Below are 15,000 nucleotides of genomic sequence, written 5' to 3'. Positions count from 1 at the left end.
TTGGCCACGTACACTGCCATTAGGACTGCTAGTGCCACGGCAACAGCTATCGCCATGACAACATACCACCAGTGCCAAGAGAAGAGCGGCTGGTAGGAGGTATCTGGGGGAGAGGAGGGGAGGTGGGGTCAGTCATGTGCTTCCTTGAGGAGAAGGACAGAGTTTCTAGAGAAGCAGTGCTACTGGGATTGTTGTAGGGCTTGGGGTTGTGTGTGTGTCTGTGTGTGTGTGTGTATGTGTGTCTGTTTGTGTGTGTCTGTTTGTGTGTGTCTGTGTGTTGTGTGTGCTGTGTGAATGTGTTTGTGTGTATGTGTGTGTGGGGGGGGTTGTGTGAATGCACGCGTGTGTCAATGGGGGTTATAGTAGAGACCAGGGTGTATAGTTTACTATGGGGGTTATAGTAGAGACCAGGGTGTATAGTAGAGACCAGGGTGTATAGTTTACTATGGGGGTTATACTAGAGACCAGGGTGTATAGTAGAGACCAGGGTGTATAGTTTACTATGGGGGTTATACTAGAGACCAGGGTGTATAGTAGAGACCAGGGTGTATAGTTTACTATGGGGGTTATAGTAGATACCATGGGGGTTATAGTAGAGCAGGGTGTAGGGTGTATAGTAGAGACCAGGGTGTATAGTTTACTATGGGGGTTATAGTAGAGACCAGGGTGTATAGTAGAGACCAGGGTGTATAGTAGAGACCGGGGTGTATAGTTTACTATGGGGGTTATAGTAGAGACCAGGGTGTATAGTAGAGACCGGGGTGTATAGTTCACTATGGGGGTTATATTAGAGACCAGGGTGTATAGTAGAGACCAGGGTGTATAGTTTACTACGAGGGTGTATAGTAGAGACCGGGGTGTATAGGTCACCATGGGGGTTATATTAGAGACCAGGGTGTATAGTAGAGACCAGGGTGTCTAGTTTACTATGGGCGTTATAGTAGAGACCAGGGTGTATAGTTTACTATGTGGGTTATAGTAGAGACCAGGGTGTATAGTTTACTATGGGGGTTATAGTAGAGACCAGGGTGTATAGTAGAGACCAGGGTGTATTGTAGATACCAGGGTGTATAGTAGAGACCAGGGTGTATAGTTTACTATGGGGGTTATAGTAGAGAACAGGGTGTATAGTTTACTATGGGGGTTATAGTAGATACCAGGGTGTATAGTAGAGACCAGGGTGTATAGTTTACTATGGGGGTTATAGTAGAGAACAGGGTGTATAGTTTACTATGGGGGTTATAGTAGATACCAGGGTGTATAGTAGAGACCAGGGTGTATAGTTTACTATGGGGGTTATAGTAGAGAACAGGGTGTATAGTTTACTATGGGGGTTATAGTAGAGACCAGGGTGTATAGTAGAGACTAGGGTGTATAGTTCACTATGGGGGTTAAAGTAGAGACCAGGGTGTATGGTAGAGACCAGGGTGTATAGTTTACTATGGGGGTTATAGTAGAGACCAGGGTGTGTAGTTTACTATGGGGGTTATAGTAGAGACCAGGGTGTATAGTAGAGACCAGGGTGTATAGTTTACTATGGGGGTTATAGTAGAGACCAGGGTGTATAGTAGATACCAGGGTGTATAGTTTACTATGGGGGTTATAGTAGAGACCAAGGTGTATAGTTTACTATGGGGGTTATAGTAGAGACCAGGGTGTATAGTAGAGACCAGGAGGTATAGTTTACTATGGGGGTTATAGTAGATACCAGGGTATATAGTTTACTACAGGGGTTATAGTAGATACCAGGGTGTATAGTAGAGACCAGGGTGTATAGTTTACTATGTGGGTTATAGTAGATACTAGGGTGTATAGTAGAGACCAGGGTGTATAGTTTACTATGGGGGTTATAGTAGAGACCAGGGTGTATAGTAGAGACCAGGGTGTATAGTAGATACCAGGGCGTATAGTTTACTATGGCGGTTATAGTAGAGACCAGGGTGTATAGTAGAGACCAGGGTGTATAGTTTACTATGGGGGTTATAGTAGAGACCAGGGTGTATGGTAGAGACCAGGGTGTATAGTAGAGAACAGGGTGTATAATTTCCTATGGGGGTTATAGTAGAGACCAGGGTGTGTAGTTTACTATGGGGGTTATAGTAAAGACCAGGGTGTATAGTAGAGACCAGGGTGTATAGTTTACTACAGGGGTTATAGTAGAGACCAAGGTGTATAGTTTACTATGGGGGTTATAGTAGAGACCAGGGTGTATAGTAGAGACCAGGGTGTATAGTAGAGACCAGGGTGTATAGTTTACTATGGGGGTTATAGTAGATACCAGAGTGTATAGTAGAGACCAGGGTGTATAGATTACTATAGGGGTTATAGTAGAGACCAAGGTGTATAGTTTACTATGGGGGTTATAGCAGAGACCAGGGTGTATAGTTTACTACAGGGGTTATAGTAGATACCAGAGTGTATAGTAGAGACCAGGGTGTATAGTTTACTATGGAGGTTATAGTAGAGACCAGGGTGTATAGTTTACTATGGGGGTTATAGCAGAGACCAGGGTGTATAGTTTACTACAGGGGTTATAGTAGATACCAGGGTGTATAGTAGAGACCAGGGTGTATAGTTTACTATGGGGGTTATAGCAGAGACCAGGGTGTATAGTTTACTATGGGGGTTATAGTAGATACCAGGGTGTATAGAAGAGACCAGGGTGTATAGTTTACTATGGGGGTTATAGTAGAGACCAGGGTGTACAGTAGAGACCAGGGTGTATAGTTTACTATGGGGGTTATAGCAGAGGCCAGGGTGTATAGTTTACTACACGGGTTATAGTAGATACCAGGGTGTATAGTAGAGACCAGGGTGTATAGTAGAGACCAGGGTGTATAGTTTACTATGGGGGTTATAGTAGATACCAGGGTGTATAGTTTACTACAGGGGTTATAGTAGATACCAGGGTGTATAGTAGAGACCAGGGTGTATAGTTTACTATGGGAGTTATAGCAGAGACCAGGGTGTATAGTTTACTATGGGGGTTATAGTAGATACCAGGGTGTATAGAAGAGACCAGGGTGTATAGTTTACTATGTGGGTTATAGTAGAGACCAGGGTGTACAGTAGAGACCAGGGTGTATAGTAGAGACCAGGAAGTATAGTTTACTATGGGGGTTATAGTAGATACCAGGGTTTATAGTAGAGACCAGGGTGTATAGTTTACTATGGGGGTTATACTAGATATCAGGGTGTATAGTTTACTACAGGGGTTATAGTAGATACCAGGGTGTATAGTAGAGACCAGGGTGTATAGTTTACTATGGGGGTTATAGTAGAGACCAGGGTGTATAGTTTACTATGGGGGTTATAGTAGAGACCAGGGTGTATAGTTTACTATGGGTGGGTTATAGTAGAGACCAGGGTTTATAGTAGAGACCAGGGTGTATAATAGATACCAGGGTATATAGTAGATACCAGGGTGTATAGTTCACTATGGGGGTTATAGTAGAGATCAGGGTGTATGGTAGAGACCAGGGTGTATCGTTTACTATGGGGGTTATATTAGAGACCAGGGTGTATAGTAGAGACCAGGGTGTATAGTTTACTATGTGGGTTATAGTAGAGACCAAGGTGTATAGTTTACTATGGGGGTTATAGTAGAGACCAGGGTGTATAGTAGAGACCAGGGTGTATAGTTTACTATGGGGGTTATAGTAGAGACCAGGGTGTATAGTTTACTACAGGGGTTATAGTAGAGACCAGGGTATATAGTTTACTATGGGGGTTATAGTAGAGACCAGGGTGTATAGTTTACTATGGTGGTTATAGTAGAGACCAGGGTGTATAGTAGATACCAGGGTGTATAGTAGAGACCAGGGTGTATAGTTTACTATGGGGGTTATAGTAGATACCATGGTGTATAGTAGAGACCATGGTATATAGTTTACTATGGGGGTTATAGTAGAGACCAGGGTGTATAGTTTACTATGGGGGTTATAGTAGAGACCAGGGTTTATAGTAGATACCAGGGTGTATAGTTTATTATGGGGGTTATAGTAGAAACCAGGGGTTATAGTAGATACTCCCCTCCTCCCCTCTCCCCCCCTCCTCCCCTCTCCATTCCCCTCCTCCCCTCTCCATCCCCCACCTCCCCCACCTCCCCTCTCCATCCCTCTCCATCCTCCCCTCCCCTCTCCATCCGCTCCTCCACCCTCCTCCGCTCCCCCTCCTCCCCTCTCCATCCTCCCCTCCTTCCCTCTCCATCCCCATCCTCCCCTCTCCATCCCTCTCCTCCCCCTCCTCCGCTCCCCAATCCTCCCCTCTCCATCCTCCCCTCCCCCTCCTCCCCTCTCCATCCCCCTCCTCCCCTCTCCATCCCCCTCCTCCCCTCTCCATCCTCCCCTCCCGCCTCCTCCCCTCTCCATCCCCCTCCTCCCCTCTACTCCGCCTTCCTTCTCAATTTAGTCTATTCTTCTCCTTTCTCTCTTGCTTCCCTTTTCTTAGAAGGAGAAGGAAAACTATGAGGTTCATGGGAGACCACAGTCTCAGAGAAACAGAAGGAGAAGGACAACTTTGTGGTCAGAAAAACTTGATGACACTATTAGTAGACTGCGTGTGTGTGTGTAGTTTGTAGTGTGTAGTGTGTGTAGTTTGTAGTGTGTAGAGACCAGGGTGTATAGTAGATACCAGGGTGTATAGTTTATTATGGGGGTTATAGTAGAAACCAGGGGTTATAGTAGATACTCCCCTCCTCCCCTCTCCCCCCCCTCCTCCCCTCTCCATTCCCCTCCTCCCCTCTCCATCCCCCACCTCCCCCACCTCCCCTCTCCATCCCTCTCCATCCTCCCCTCCCCTCTCCATCCGATCCTCCACCCTCCTCCTCCCCTCTCCATCCTCCCCTCCTTCCCTCTCCATCCCCTTTCTCCCCTCTCCATCCTCTCCTCCCCCTCCTCCGCTCCCCAATCCTCCCCTCTCCATCCTCCCCTCCCCCTCCTCCCCTCTCCATCCCCCTCCTCCCCTCTCCATCCCCCTCCTCCCCTCTCCATCCTCCCCCTCCCGCCTCCTCCCCTCTCCATCCCCCTCCTCCCCTCTACTCCGCCTTCCTTCTCAATTTAGTCTATTCTTCTCCTTTCTCTCTTGCTTCCCTTTTCTTAGAAGGAGAAGGAAAACTATGAGGTTCATGGGAGACCACAGTCTCAGAGAAACAGAAGGAGAAGGACAACTTTGTGGTCAGAAAAACTTGATGACACTATTAGTAGACTGCGTGTGTGTGTGTAGTTTGTAGTGTGTAGTGTGTGTAGTTTGTAGTGTGTAGTGAGTGTAGTGTAGTGTGTGCAGTGTGTAGTGTCTAGTGTGTGTAGTGTAGTGTGTGTAGTTTGTAGTGTGTAGTGAGTGTAGTGTAGTGTGTGCAGTGTGTAGTGTAGTGTGTGTAGTGTAGTGTTGGTAGTGTGTGTAGTGTGTGTAGTGTGTGTAGTGTAGTGTTGGTAGTGTGTGTAGTGTGTGTAGTGTGTGTAGTGTAGTGTCTGTAGTGTGTGTAGTGTAGTGTAGTGTGTGTAGTGTGTGTAGTGTAGTGTGTGTAGTGTGTGTAATGTAGTGTGTGTAGTGTGTGTAGTGTAGTGTGTGTAGTGTGTGTAGTGTAGTGTGTGTAGTGTGTGTAGTGTAGTGTGTGTAGTGTAGTGTGTGTAGTGTAGTGTAGTGTGTGCAGGGTGTAGTGTGTAGTGTGTGTAGTGTGTGTAGTGTAGTGTGTGTAGTGTGTAGTGTGTGTAGTGTAGTGTGTGTAGTGTGTGTAGTTTGTAGTGTGTAGTGAGTGTAGTGTAGTGTGTGCAGTGTGTAGTGTAGTGTGTATAGTGTAGTGTAGTGTGTAGTGTAGTGTGTAGTGTGTAGTGTAGTGTAGTGTGTGTAGTGTAGTGTGTGTAGTGTAGTGTGTGTAGTGTGTAGTGTGTGTAGTGTGTGTAGTGTGTGTAGTGTAGTGTGTGTAGTGTAGTGTGTGTAGTGTGTAGTGTGTGTAGTGTAGTGTGTGTAGTGTGTAGTGTGTGTAGTGTAGTGTGTGTAGTGTAGTGTAGTGTAGTGTAGTGTGTGTAGTGTGTGTAGTGTAGTGTGTGTAGTGTGTGTAGTGTAGTGTGTGTAGTGTAGTGTGTGTAGTGTGTGTAGTGTAGTGTGTGTAGTGTGTGTAGTGTAGTGTGTGTAGTGTGTGTAGTGTAGTGTGTGTAGTGTGTGTAGTGTAGTGTGTGTAGTGTGTGTAGTGTAGTGTAGTGTAGTGTGTGTAGTGTAGTGTAGTGTAGTGTGTGTAGTGTGTGTAGTGTATTGTAGTGTGTGTAGTGTAGTGTAGTGTAGTGTAGTGTAGTGTAGTGTAGTGTAGTGTAGTGTGTGTAGTGTAGTGTGTGTAGTGTAGTGTAGTGTAGTGTAGTGTGTGTAGTGTAGTGTGTGTAGTGTGTAGTGTAGTGTAGTGTAGTGTAGTGTGTGTAGTGTGTAGTGTGTAGTATAGTGTAGTGTAGTGTAGTGTAGTGTAGTGTAGTGTAGTGTAGTGTAGTGTAGTGTAATGTAGTGTAGTGTAGTGTAGTGTAGTGTGTGTAGTGTAGTGTAGTGTGTGTAGTGTGTAGTGTGTAGTATAGTGTGTGTAGTGTAGTGTAGTGTAGTGTAATGTAGTGTAGTGTAGTGTGTGTAGTGTAGTGTAGTGTGTGTAGTGTGTAGTGTGTAGTATAGTGTAGTGTAATGTAGTGTAGTGTAGTGTGTGTAGTGTAGTGTAGTGTGTGTAGTGTGTAGTATAGTGTGTGTAGTGTAGTGTAGTGTAGTGTAGTGTAGTGTAGTGTAGTGTAGTGTAATGTAGTGTAGTGTAGTGTAGTGTAGTGTAGTGTAATGTAGTGTAGTGTAGTGTGTGTAGTGTGTAGTATAGTGTGTGTAGTGTAGTGTAGTGTAGTGTAGTGTAGTGTAGTGTAGTGTAGTGTAATGTAGTGTAGTGTAGTGTGTGTAGTGTAGTGTAGTGTGTGTAGTGTGTAGTGTGTAGTGTAGTGTAGTGTAGTGTAGTGTAGTGTAGTGTAGTGTAGTGTAATGTAGTGTAGTGTAGTGTGTGTAGTGTAGTGTAGTGTGTGTAGTGTGTTTCGTACCTCTGGATTGAAGCTCTCCCATTTCTGTAAATAAACAGAACAGATATCACCCATAACGAAGGTAAATAAACAGTTAAACAACTAACTAACTAACTAACTAATTTATTGAACTTTCTTACAACTACTAGTTTATTCCAATGCCCATCGTTCCACAATCCATCCATCTCTCTCTCTCTATCTCTCTCTCCTCTGTCCCCCCTCACTCTCCTCCCCCTCTCTCTCTCTCTCTCTCTCTCTCTCTCTCTCTCTCTCTCTCTCTCTCTCTCTCTCCTCTGTCCCCCTCACTCTCCTCCCCCCCTCTCTCTCTCTCTCTCTCTCCTCTGCCCCCCACTCTCCCCCTCTCTCTCTCTCTCCTCTGTCCCACCCACTCTCCCCCCCTCTCTCTCTCTCTCTCTCCTCTGTCCCACCCACTCCCCCACCCTCTCTCTCTCTCTCCTCTGTCCCCCCCACTCTCACCCCCTCTCTCTCTCCTCTGTCCCCCCTCACCCCCCCCCTCTCTCTCTCTCTTCCCCCCTCTCTCTCTCCTCTGTCCCCCCACCCCCTCTCTCTCCTCTGCTCCCCCCCCTTTCTCTCCATCTCTGTCCAGTGTGTCACTCACCAGGGGGGATAAGGGTGAGGGTGTGTAGGGGGGTCCATGGCCCCTGTCCCGCCTTGGTGTAGGCACACACCCTGAAGGACACATTAGACAGAGGGACGGACAGGTTGATGGACAGCTCTGTGTAGAGGCCCGTGTCCACTACAGCCTGCGACAGAGACAGAGAGACATGTGACATAACAGCCTGACAGACAGACAGACAGACAGACAGACAGACAGACAGACAGACAGACAGACAGACAGACAGACAGACAGACAGACAGACAGACAGACAGACAGACAGACAGACAGACAGACAGACAGAGAGACAGACAGCCTGAGAGACAGAGAGACAGAGAGACAGACAGCCTGAGAGACAGACAGACAGAGAGACAGACAGCCTGAGAGACAGACAGACAGAGAGACAGACAGACAGACAGCCTGACAGACAGACAGACAGACAGACAGACAGACAGACAGACAGACAGACAGACAGACAGACAGACAGACAGACAGACAGACAGACAGACAGACAGACAGACAGACAGACAGACAGAGACAGCCTGATGTTAGTTAGTGACCATACTGTGTTAAACACACTGACCTGTTCCACATTGGGGCTGCTGTACTCCAGCAGGTATCCCTGTAGGTCTCCGTTCATCCTTCCATCTGGTTCCTCCCAGCTGACCATCACTTCTGTCCCATTTAACACCCCACTGACGTTCCCCGGAGGTCCGTCGGGCACTGGGGGAAACAACACAGGTCAGACAAACCGCCACACTGTATAAATGTACAGGGCATGGAACAAAATATTCAGACCCCTTCCCTCTTTCCACATTTTATTTTACGTTACAGCCTTATTCTAAAATGGATTAAATACAATTTTCCTCATCAATCTACACACAATACCCCATAATGACAACACAATCCCCCATAATGACATCACTATACCCCATAATGACATCACAATACCACATAATGACATCACAATACCCCATAATGACAACACAATCCCCCATAATGACATCACAATACCACATAATGACATCACAATACCCCATAATGACAACACAATCCCCCATAATGACATCACAATCCCCCATAATGACATCACTATACCCCATAATGACATCACAATACCACATAATGACTTCACAATACCCCATAATGACATCACAATACCCCATAATGACATCACAATACCACATAATGACATCACAATACCCCATAATGACATCACAATACCACATAATGACATCACAATACCCCATAATGACAACACAATCCCCCATAATGACATCACAATACCACATAATGACATCACAATACCACATAATGACATCACAATACCCCATAATGACAACACAATACACCATAATGACATCACAATACCACATAATAACATCACAATACCACATAATGACATCACAATACCACATAATGACATCACAATACCCCATAATGACATCACAATACACCATAATGACATCACGATACCCCATCATGACATCACAATACCCCATAATGACATCACAATATCCCATAATGACATCACAATATCGCATAATGACATCAAAATACCCCATAATGACAAAGCTATTTATTTAAATTGTTTATGTATTTGTAAATTGGAGACTTTTATTCCACCAACTTTAAACATCAACTATCTGAGCAGCTAAACGATCGCTGCAGCTGTACATCGCCCACCCTGTTACGGTCATAGCCCACCCTGTTACGGTCATAGCCCACCCTGTTACGGTCATAGCCCACCCTGTTACGGTCATAGCCCACCCTGTTACGGTCATAGCCCACCCTGTTACGGTCATAGCCCACCCTGTTACGGTCATAGCCCACCCAGACAACCCTGTTACGGTCATAGCCCACCCTGTTACAGTCATAGCATGTTCATGATTTATTAATAGAACTGAACACTGAATAACAAAAACAACAAAGAGAAGGAACGAAACCGAAACAGTTCTGTCTGGTGCAGACACACACAAAAACAGAAAACAACTACCCACAATTCACAGGTGGGAAAAGGGCTGCCTAAGTATGGTTCTCAATCAGAGACAACGATAGGCAGCTGCCTCTGATTGAGAACCATACCCGGACAAACACACAGAAATAGAAAACATAGAAACACAAAACATAGAATGCTCACTCCAACTCACGCCCTGACCAAAACAAAATAGAGACATAAAAAGGACCTCTAAGGTTCAGGGCATGACAGTATTGAAATGTAATAAATAAATACTTTATTTACGTAAGTATTCAGACCCTTTGCTATGAGACTTTGAAATAGTACAACGTAAAAGACCGAATAGTGCAGAGCAGAACAGAAACAGGCCGATACCCGCTTCTGTTAACGCAGAAGTGGCTTGGGGACATGTCTCAGAATGGACTTTAACCCGATCCAACATCTCTAGAGAGACCTAAAAATATCTGTGCAGCGACGCTCCCCAATCAAACCTGACAGAGCTTGAGAGGATCTGCAGAGAAGAATTGGAGAAACTCCCCAAATACAGGTGTGCAAAGCTTGTTGCGTCATACCCAAGAAGACTGGACGCTGTAATCGCTGCCAAAGGTGCTTCAACAAAGTACTGAGTAAAGGTTGTGAATATGTATGTAAATGTCATATTTCAGGCTAACATCAACAGCTAACAGTTATTAGCTATCAGATGGTGGGGGATACAGGAGCCACATCTGTGCTAGGGTTTACAGGCCAAGATCTAGGGGCCAGGGGTTAGGATGTAGTGGGCTGGCCGTCCCTGGGTTGTTTTGACAGCTTGCAGCCTGTAGATGAGTGGCCGGCTGGGAAGAAAAGATGGGGGGGAAATGGGCTGGGGAGGAGAGGAGGGAGAGGAGGGAAGGGAGGGAAAGGAGGGTGAGCAGGGAGAGGAGGGAGTGGAGGGTGAGGAGGGTGAGGAGGGAAAGGAGGGGGGGTGAGGAGGGAGAGGAGGGTGAGCAGGGAGATGAGGGAGAGGAGGGAGAGGAGGGTGAGCAGGGAGATGAGGGAGAGGAGGGAGAGCAGGGAGATGAGGGTGAGGAGGGAAGGGAGGGAGAGGAGGGAAAGGAGGGGGGGGTGAGGAGGGAGAGGAGGGTGAGGAGGGGGGGTGAGGAGGGAAGGGAGGGTGAGGAGGGAGAGGAGGGTGAGCAGGGAGATGAGGAAGCAGAGGGAAAGGAGGGAGAGGAGGGAGAAGAGGGAGTCAGATAATGTAAAGAATGTGTCTTTATTAAGGCTTAAAGGATGTTTAAGGACTCAAGGACCAAACCAGAATCCACTGCAAAGAGCAGCCAGAAAGAGTGATTCAGAATGCTGTTCAGAAGACTCTGTCTACTGGGTCTCTACTGGGTATACTGGGTCTCTACTGGGTCTACTGGGTCTACTGGGTCTCTACTGGGTCTCTATTGTCTCTACTGGGTCTCTACTGTCTCTACTGGGTCTCTACTGGAGATCTATTGTCTCTACTGGAGCTCTACTGTCTTTACTGGGTCTCTACTGTTTCTCTACTGGGTCTCTACTGTTTCACTACTGGAGCTCTACTGTCTCTACTGGAGCTCTACTGTCTCTACTGGGTCTCTACTGGAGCTCTACTGTCTCTACTGGGTCTCTACTGTATCTCTACTGGTTCTCTACTGGAGCTCTACTGTCTCTACTGGAGCTCTACTGTCTCTACTGGGTCTCTACTGGAGCTCTACTGTCTCTACTGGGTCTCTACTGTATCTCTACTGGGGCTCTACTGGAGCTCTACTGTCTCTGCTGGGTCTCTACTGGGTCTCTACTGGGTCTCTACTTGAGCTGTGCTGTCTCTACTGGGTCTCTACTGTATCTCTACTGGGTCTCTACTGGAGCTCTACTGTCTCTACTGGGTCTCTACTGTCTCTAATGTTTCTCTACTGGGTCTCTTCTGGGTCTCTACTGTCTCTACTGGGTCTCTACTGGAGCTCTACTGTCTCTACTGGGTCTCTACTGGAGCTCTACTGTCTCTACTGGGTCTCTACTGTCTCTACTGGGTCTCTACTGGAGCTCTACTGTCTCTACCAGGTCTCTACTGTCTCTGATAGGTCTCTACTGGAGCTCTACCGTCTGGGTCTACTGGGTCTCTACTGGGTCTACTGGGTCTCTACTGGGTCTCTATTGTCTCTATTGGGTCTCTACTGGGTCTACTGGGTCTCTACTGGGTCTGTATTGGGTCTTCTGGGTCTCTACTGGGCCTCGATTGTCTCTACTGGGTCTCTACTGGGTCTCTATTGTCTCTACTGGGTCTCTACTGGGTCTACTTGGTCTCTACTGGGTCTACTGGGTCTCTACTTTCTCTACTGGGTCTCTATTGTCTCCACTGGGTCTCTATTTTCTCTACTGGGTCTACTGGCTCTCTACTGGCTCTCTACTGGGTCTACTGGGTCTCTACTGGGTCTCTAAAGGGTCTCTATTGTCTCTACTGGGTCTCTACTGGGTCTACTGGGTCTCTACTGGGTCTCTATTGGGTCTGCTGGATCTCTACTGTGTCTCTATTGTCTCTATTGGGTCTCTACTGGGTCTCTACTGGGTCTACTGGGTCTCTACTGGCTCTCTACTGGGTCTACTGGGTCTCTACTGGGTCTCTACTGGGTCTCTATTGTCTCTACTGGGTCTACTGGGTCTACTGGGTCTCTACTGGAGCTGTACTGGGTCTCTACTGGGTCTACTGGGTCTCTACTGGCTCTCTATTGGGTCTGCTGGGTCTCTACTGTGTCTCTATTGTCTCTACTGGGTCTCTACTGGGTCTTTATTGTCTCTACTGGGTCTCTACTGGGTCTACTGGGTCTCTACTGGGTCTACTGGGTCTCTACTTTCTCTACTGGGTCTCTATTGTCTCTACTGGGTCTCTATTTTCTCTCCTGGGTCTACTGGGTCTCTACTGGGTCTACTGGGTCTCTACTGGGTCTCTACTGGGTCTCTACTGGGTCTCTACTGTTTCTCTACTGGGTCTCTACTGTCTCTACTGGGTCTCTACTGGGTATCTACTGGAGATCTATTGTCTCTACTGGAGCTCTACTGTCTTTACTGGGTCTCTACTGTTTCTCTACTGGGTCTCTACTGTTGCTCTACTTGGTCTCTACTGGGTCTCTACTGGAGCTCTACTGGAGCTCTACTGTCTCTACTTGGTCTCTACTGGGTCTCTACTGTATCTACTGGGTCTACTGGGTCTCTACTGGGTCTCTACTTGGTCTCTACTGGGTCTCTACTGGTTCTCTACTGGAGCTCTACTGTCTCTACTGGAGCTCTACAGTCTCTACTGGGTCTCTACTGGAGCTCCACTGTCTCTACTGGGTCTCTACTGTATCTCTACTGGAGCTCTACTGTCTCTGCTGGGTCTCTACTGTCTCTACTGGGTCTCTACAGGAGTTCTGCTGTCTCTACTGGGTCTCTACTGTATCTCTACTGGGTCTCTACTGGAGCTCTACTGTCTCTACTGGGTCTCTACTGGGTCTCTACTGTCTCTACTGTTTCTCTACTGGGTCTCTTCTGGGTCTCTACTGTCTCTACTGGGTCTCTACTGGAGCTCTACTGTCTCTACCGGGTCTCTACTGGGTCTCTACTGGAGCTCTACTGTCTCTACTGTGTCTCTACTGGAGCTCTACTGTCTGTACTGGGTCTCTATTGTTTCTCTACTGGAGCTCTACTGTCTCTACTGTGTCTCTACTGGAGCTCTACTGTCTGTACTGGGTCTCTATTGTTTCTCTACTTGGTCTCTACTGGGTCTCTACTGTCTCTACTGTCTCTACTGTTTCTCTACTGGGTATCTACTGGAGCTCTACTGTCTCTACTGTTTCTCTACTGGGTCTCTACTGGAGCTCTACTGTCTGTACTGGGTCTCTACCATTTCTCTACTTGGTCTCTACTGTTTCTCTACTGGGTATCTACTGGAGCTCTACTGTCTCTACTGGGTCTCTAATGGGTCTATATTGTCTCTACTGGGTCCCAACTGGGTCTCTACTGTCTCTACTGGGTCTCTACTGGCTCTCTACTGGGTCTACTGGGTCTCTACTGGGTCTCTATTGTATCTACTGGGTCTACTGGGTCTCTACTGGAGCTGTACTGGGTCTCTACTGTCTCTACTGGGTCTCTACTGGGTCTCTATTGGGTCTCTACTGTTTCTCTACTGGGTCTCTACTGGGTCTCTACTGGGTATCTACTGGAGATCTATTGTCTCTACTGGAGCTCTACTGTCTTTACTGGGTCTCTACTGTTTCTCTACTGGGTCTCTACTGTTTCTCTACTTGGTCTCTACTGGGTCTCTACTGGTTCTCTACTGTGTCTCTATTGTCTCTACTCGGTCCCCACTGGGTCTCTAATGTCTCTACTGGGTCTCTACTGGGTCTACTGGGTCTCTACTGGGTCTCTACTGGGTCTCTATTGTAACTACTGGGTCTACTGGGTCTACTGGGTCTCTACTGGGTCTCTATTGTTTCTCTACTTGGTCTCTACTGGGTCTCTACTGGTTCTCTACTGGAGCTCTACTGTCTCTACTGGAGATCTACTGTCTCTACTGGGTCTCTACTGGAGCTCCACTGTCTCTACTGGGTCTCTACTGTATCTCTACTGGAGCTCTACTGGAGCTCTACTGTCTCTGCTGGGTCTCTACTGGGTCTCTACTGTCTCTACTGGGTCTCTACTGGAGCTCTGCTGTCTCTACTGGGTCTCTACTGTATCTCTACTGGGTCTCTACTGGAGCTCTACTGTCTCTACTGGGTCTCTACTGGGTCTCTACTGTTTCTACTGTTTCTCTACTGGGTCTCTTCTAGGTCTCTACTGTCTATACTGGGTCTCTACTGGGTCTCTACTGGGGCTCTACTGTCTCTACTGTTTCTCTACTGGGTATCTACTGGAGCTCTACTGTCTCTACTGGGTCTCTACCTGAGCTCTACTGTGTCTCCACTGTCTCTAATATGTCTCTACTGGGTCTCTATTGTCTCTACTGGGTCTCTACAGTGTCTCTATTGTCTCTATTGGGTCTCTATTGTCTCTACTGGGTCTCTACTGGGTCTTTACTGAGTCTTTACTGAGCCTCTACTGTTTCTCTCCTGGGTCTCTATTGTTTCTACTGGGTCTCTACTAGGTCTCTACTGGGTCTCTACTGTGTCTCTATTGTCTCTACTGGGTCCCCACTGGGTCTCTACTGTCTCTACTGGGTCTCTACTGGGTCTCTACTGTCTCTAATATGTCTCTACTGTTTGTACTACTACTGGCTTCTGGGTTTCAACTGTCTCTCTACTGGGTCTCTACTGGATCTCTAGTGTGTCTCTATTGTATATCTACTGTATCTCTAATGGGTCTCTACTGGGTCTCTACTGGGTCGCTACTGTGTCTCCACTGTCTCTAATATGTCTCTA

The 15,000-nt window shown here is 47.1% G+C and overlaps 1 protein-coding gene across 1 annotated transcript in view; it reads right to left on the bottom strand.

The window, feature by feature from the left end:
• The window catches only part of LOC124006491 (tyrosine-protein kinase receptor UFO), a 99,114-nt gene that overhangs the window by 26,334 nt on the left and 57,780 nt on the right, over positions 1-15,000 (bottom strand). The window contains exons 7-10 of the mRNA XM_046316542.1: positions 8,228-8,367; positions 7,648-7,792; positions 7,050-7,073; positions 1-103 (exon numbers count right to left, since the gene is read on the bottom strand). The exon at positions 1-103 is cut by the window's left edge and continues 27 nt beyond it. Of these exons, the coding sequence (XP_046172498.1) occupies positions 1-103; positions 7,050-7,073; positions 7,648-7,792; positions 8,228-8,367 (412 nt within the window). The remainder of the gene's footprint in view (positions 104-7,049; positions 7,074-7,647; positions 7,793-8,227; positions 8,368-15,000) is intronic.

This window comes from Oncorhynchus gorbuscha, linkage group LG19 (assembly GCF_021184085.1).
Source record: "Oncorhynchus gorbuscha isolate QuinsamMale2020 ecotype Even-year linkage group LG19, OgorEven_v1.0, whole genome shotgun sequence".
Taxonomy (NCBI): Eukaryota; Metazoa; Chordata; class Actinopteri; order Salmoniformes; family Salmonidae; genus Oncorhynchus; species Oncorhynchus gorbuscha.
Note: the sequence above shows the minus strand (reverse complement) of the source record. Positions and strands in the feature narration are given on the sequence as shown.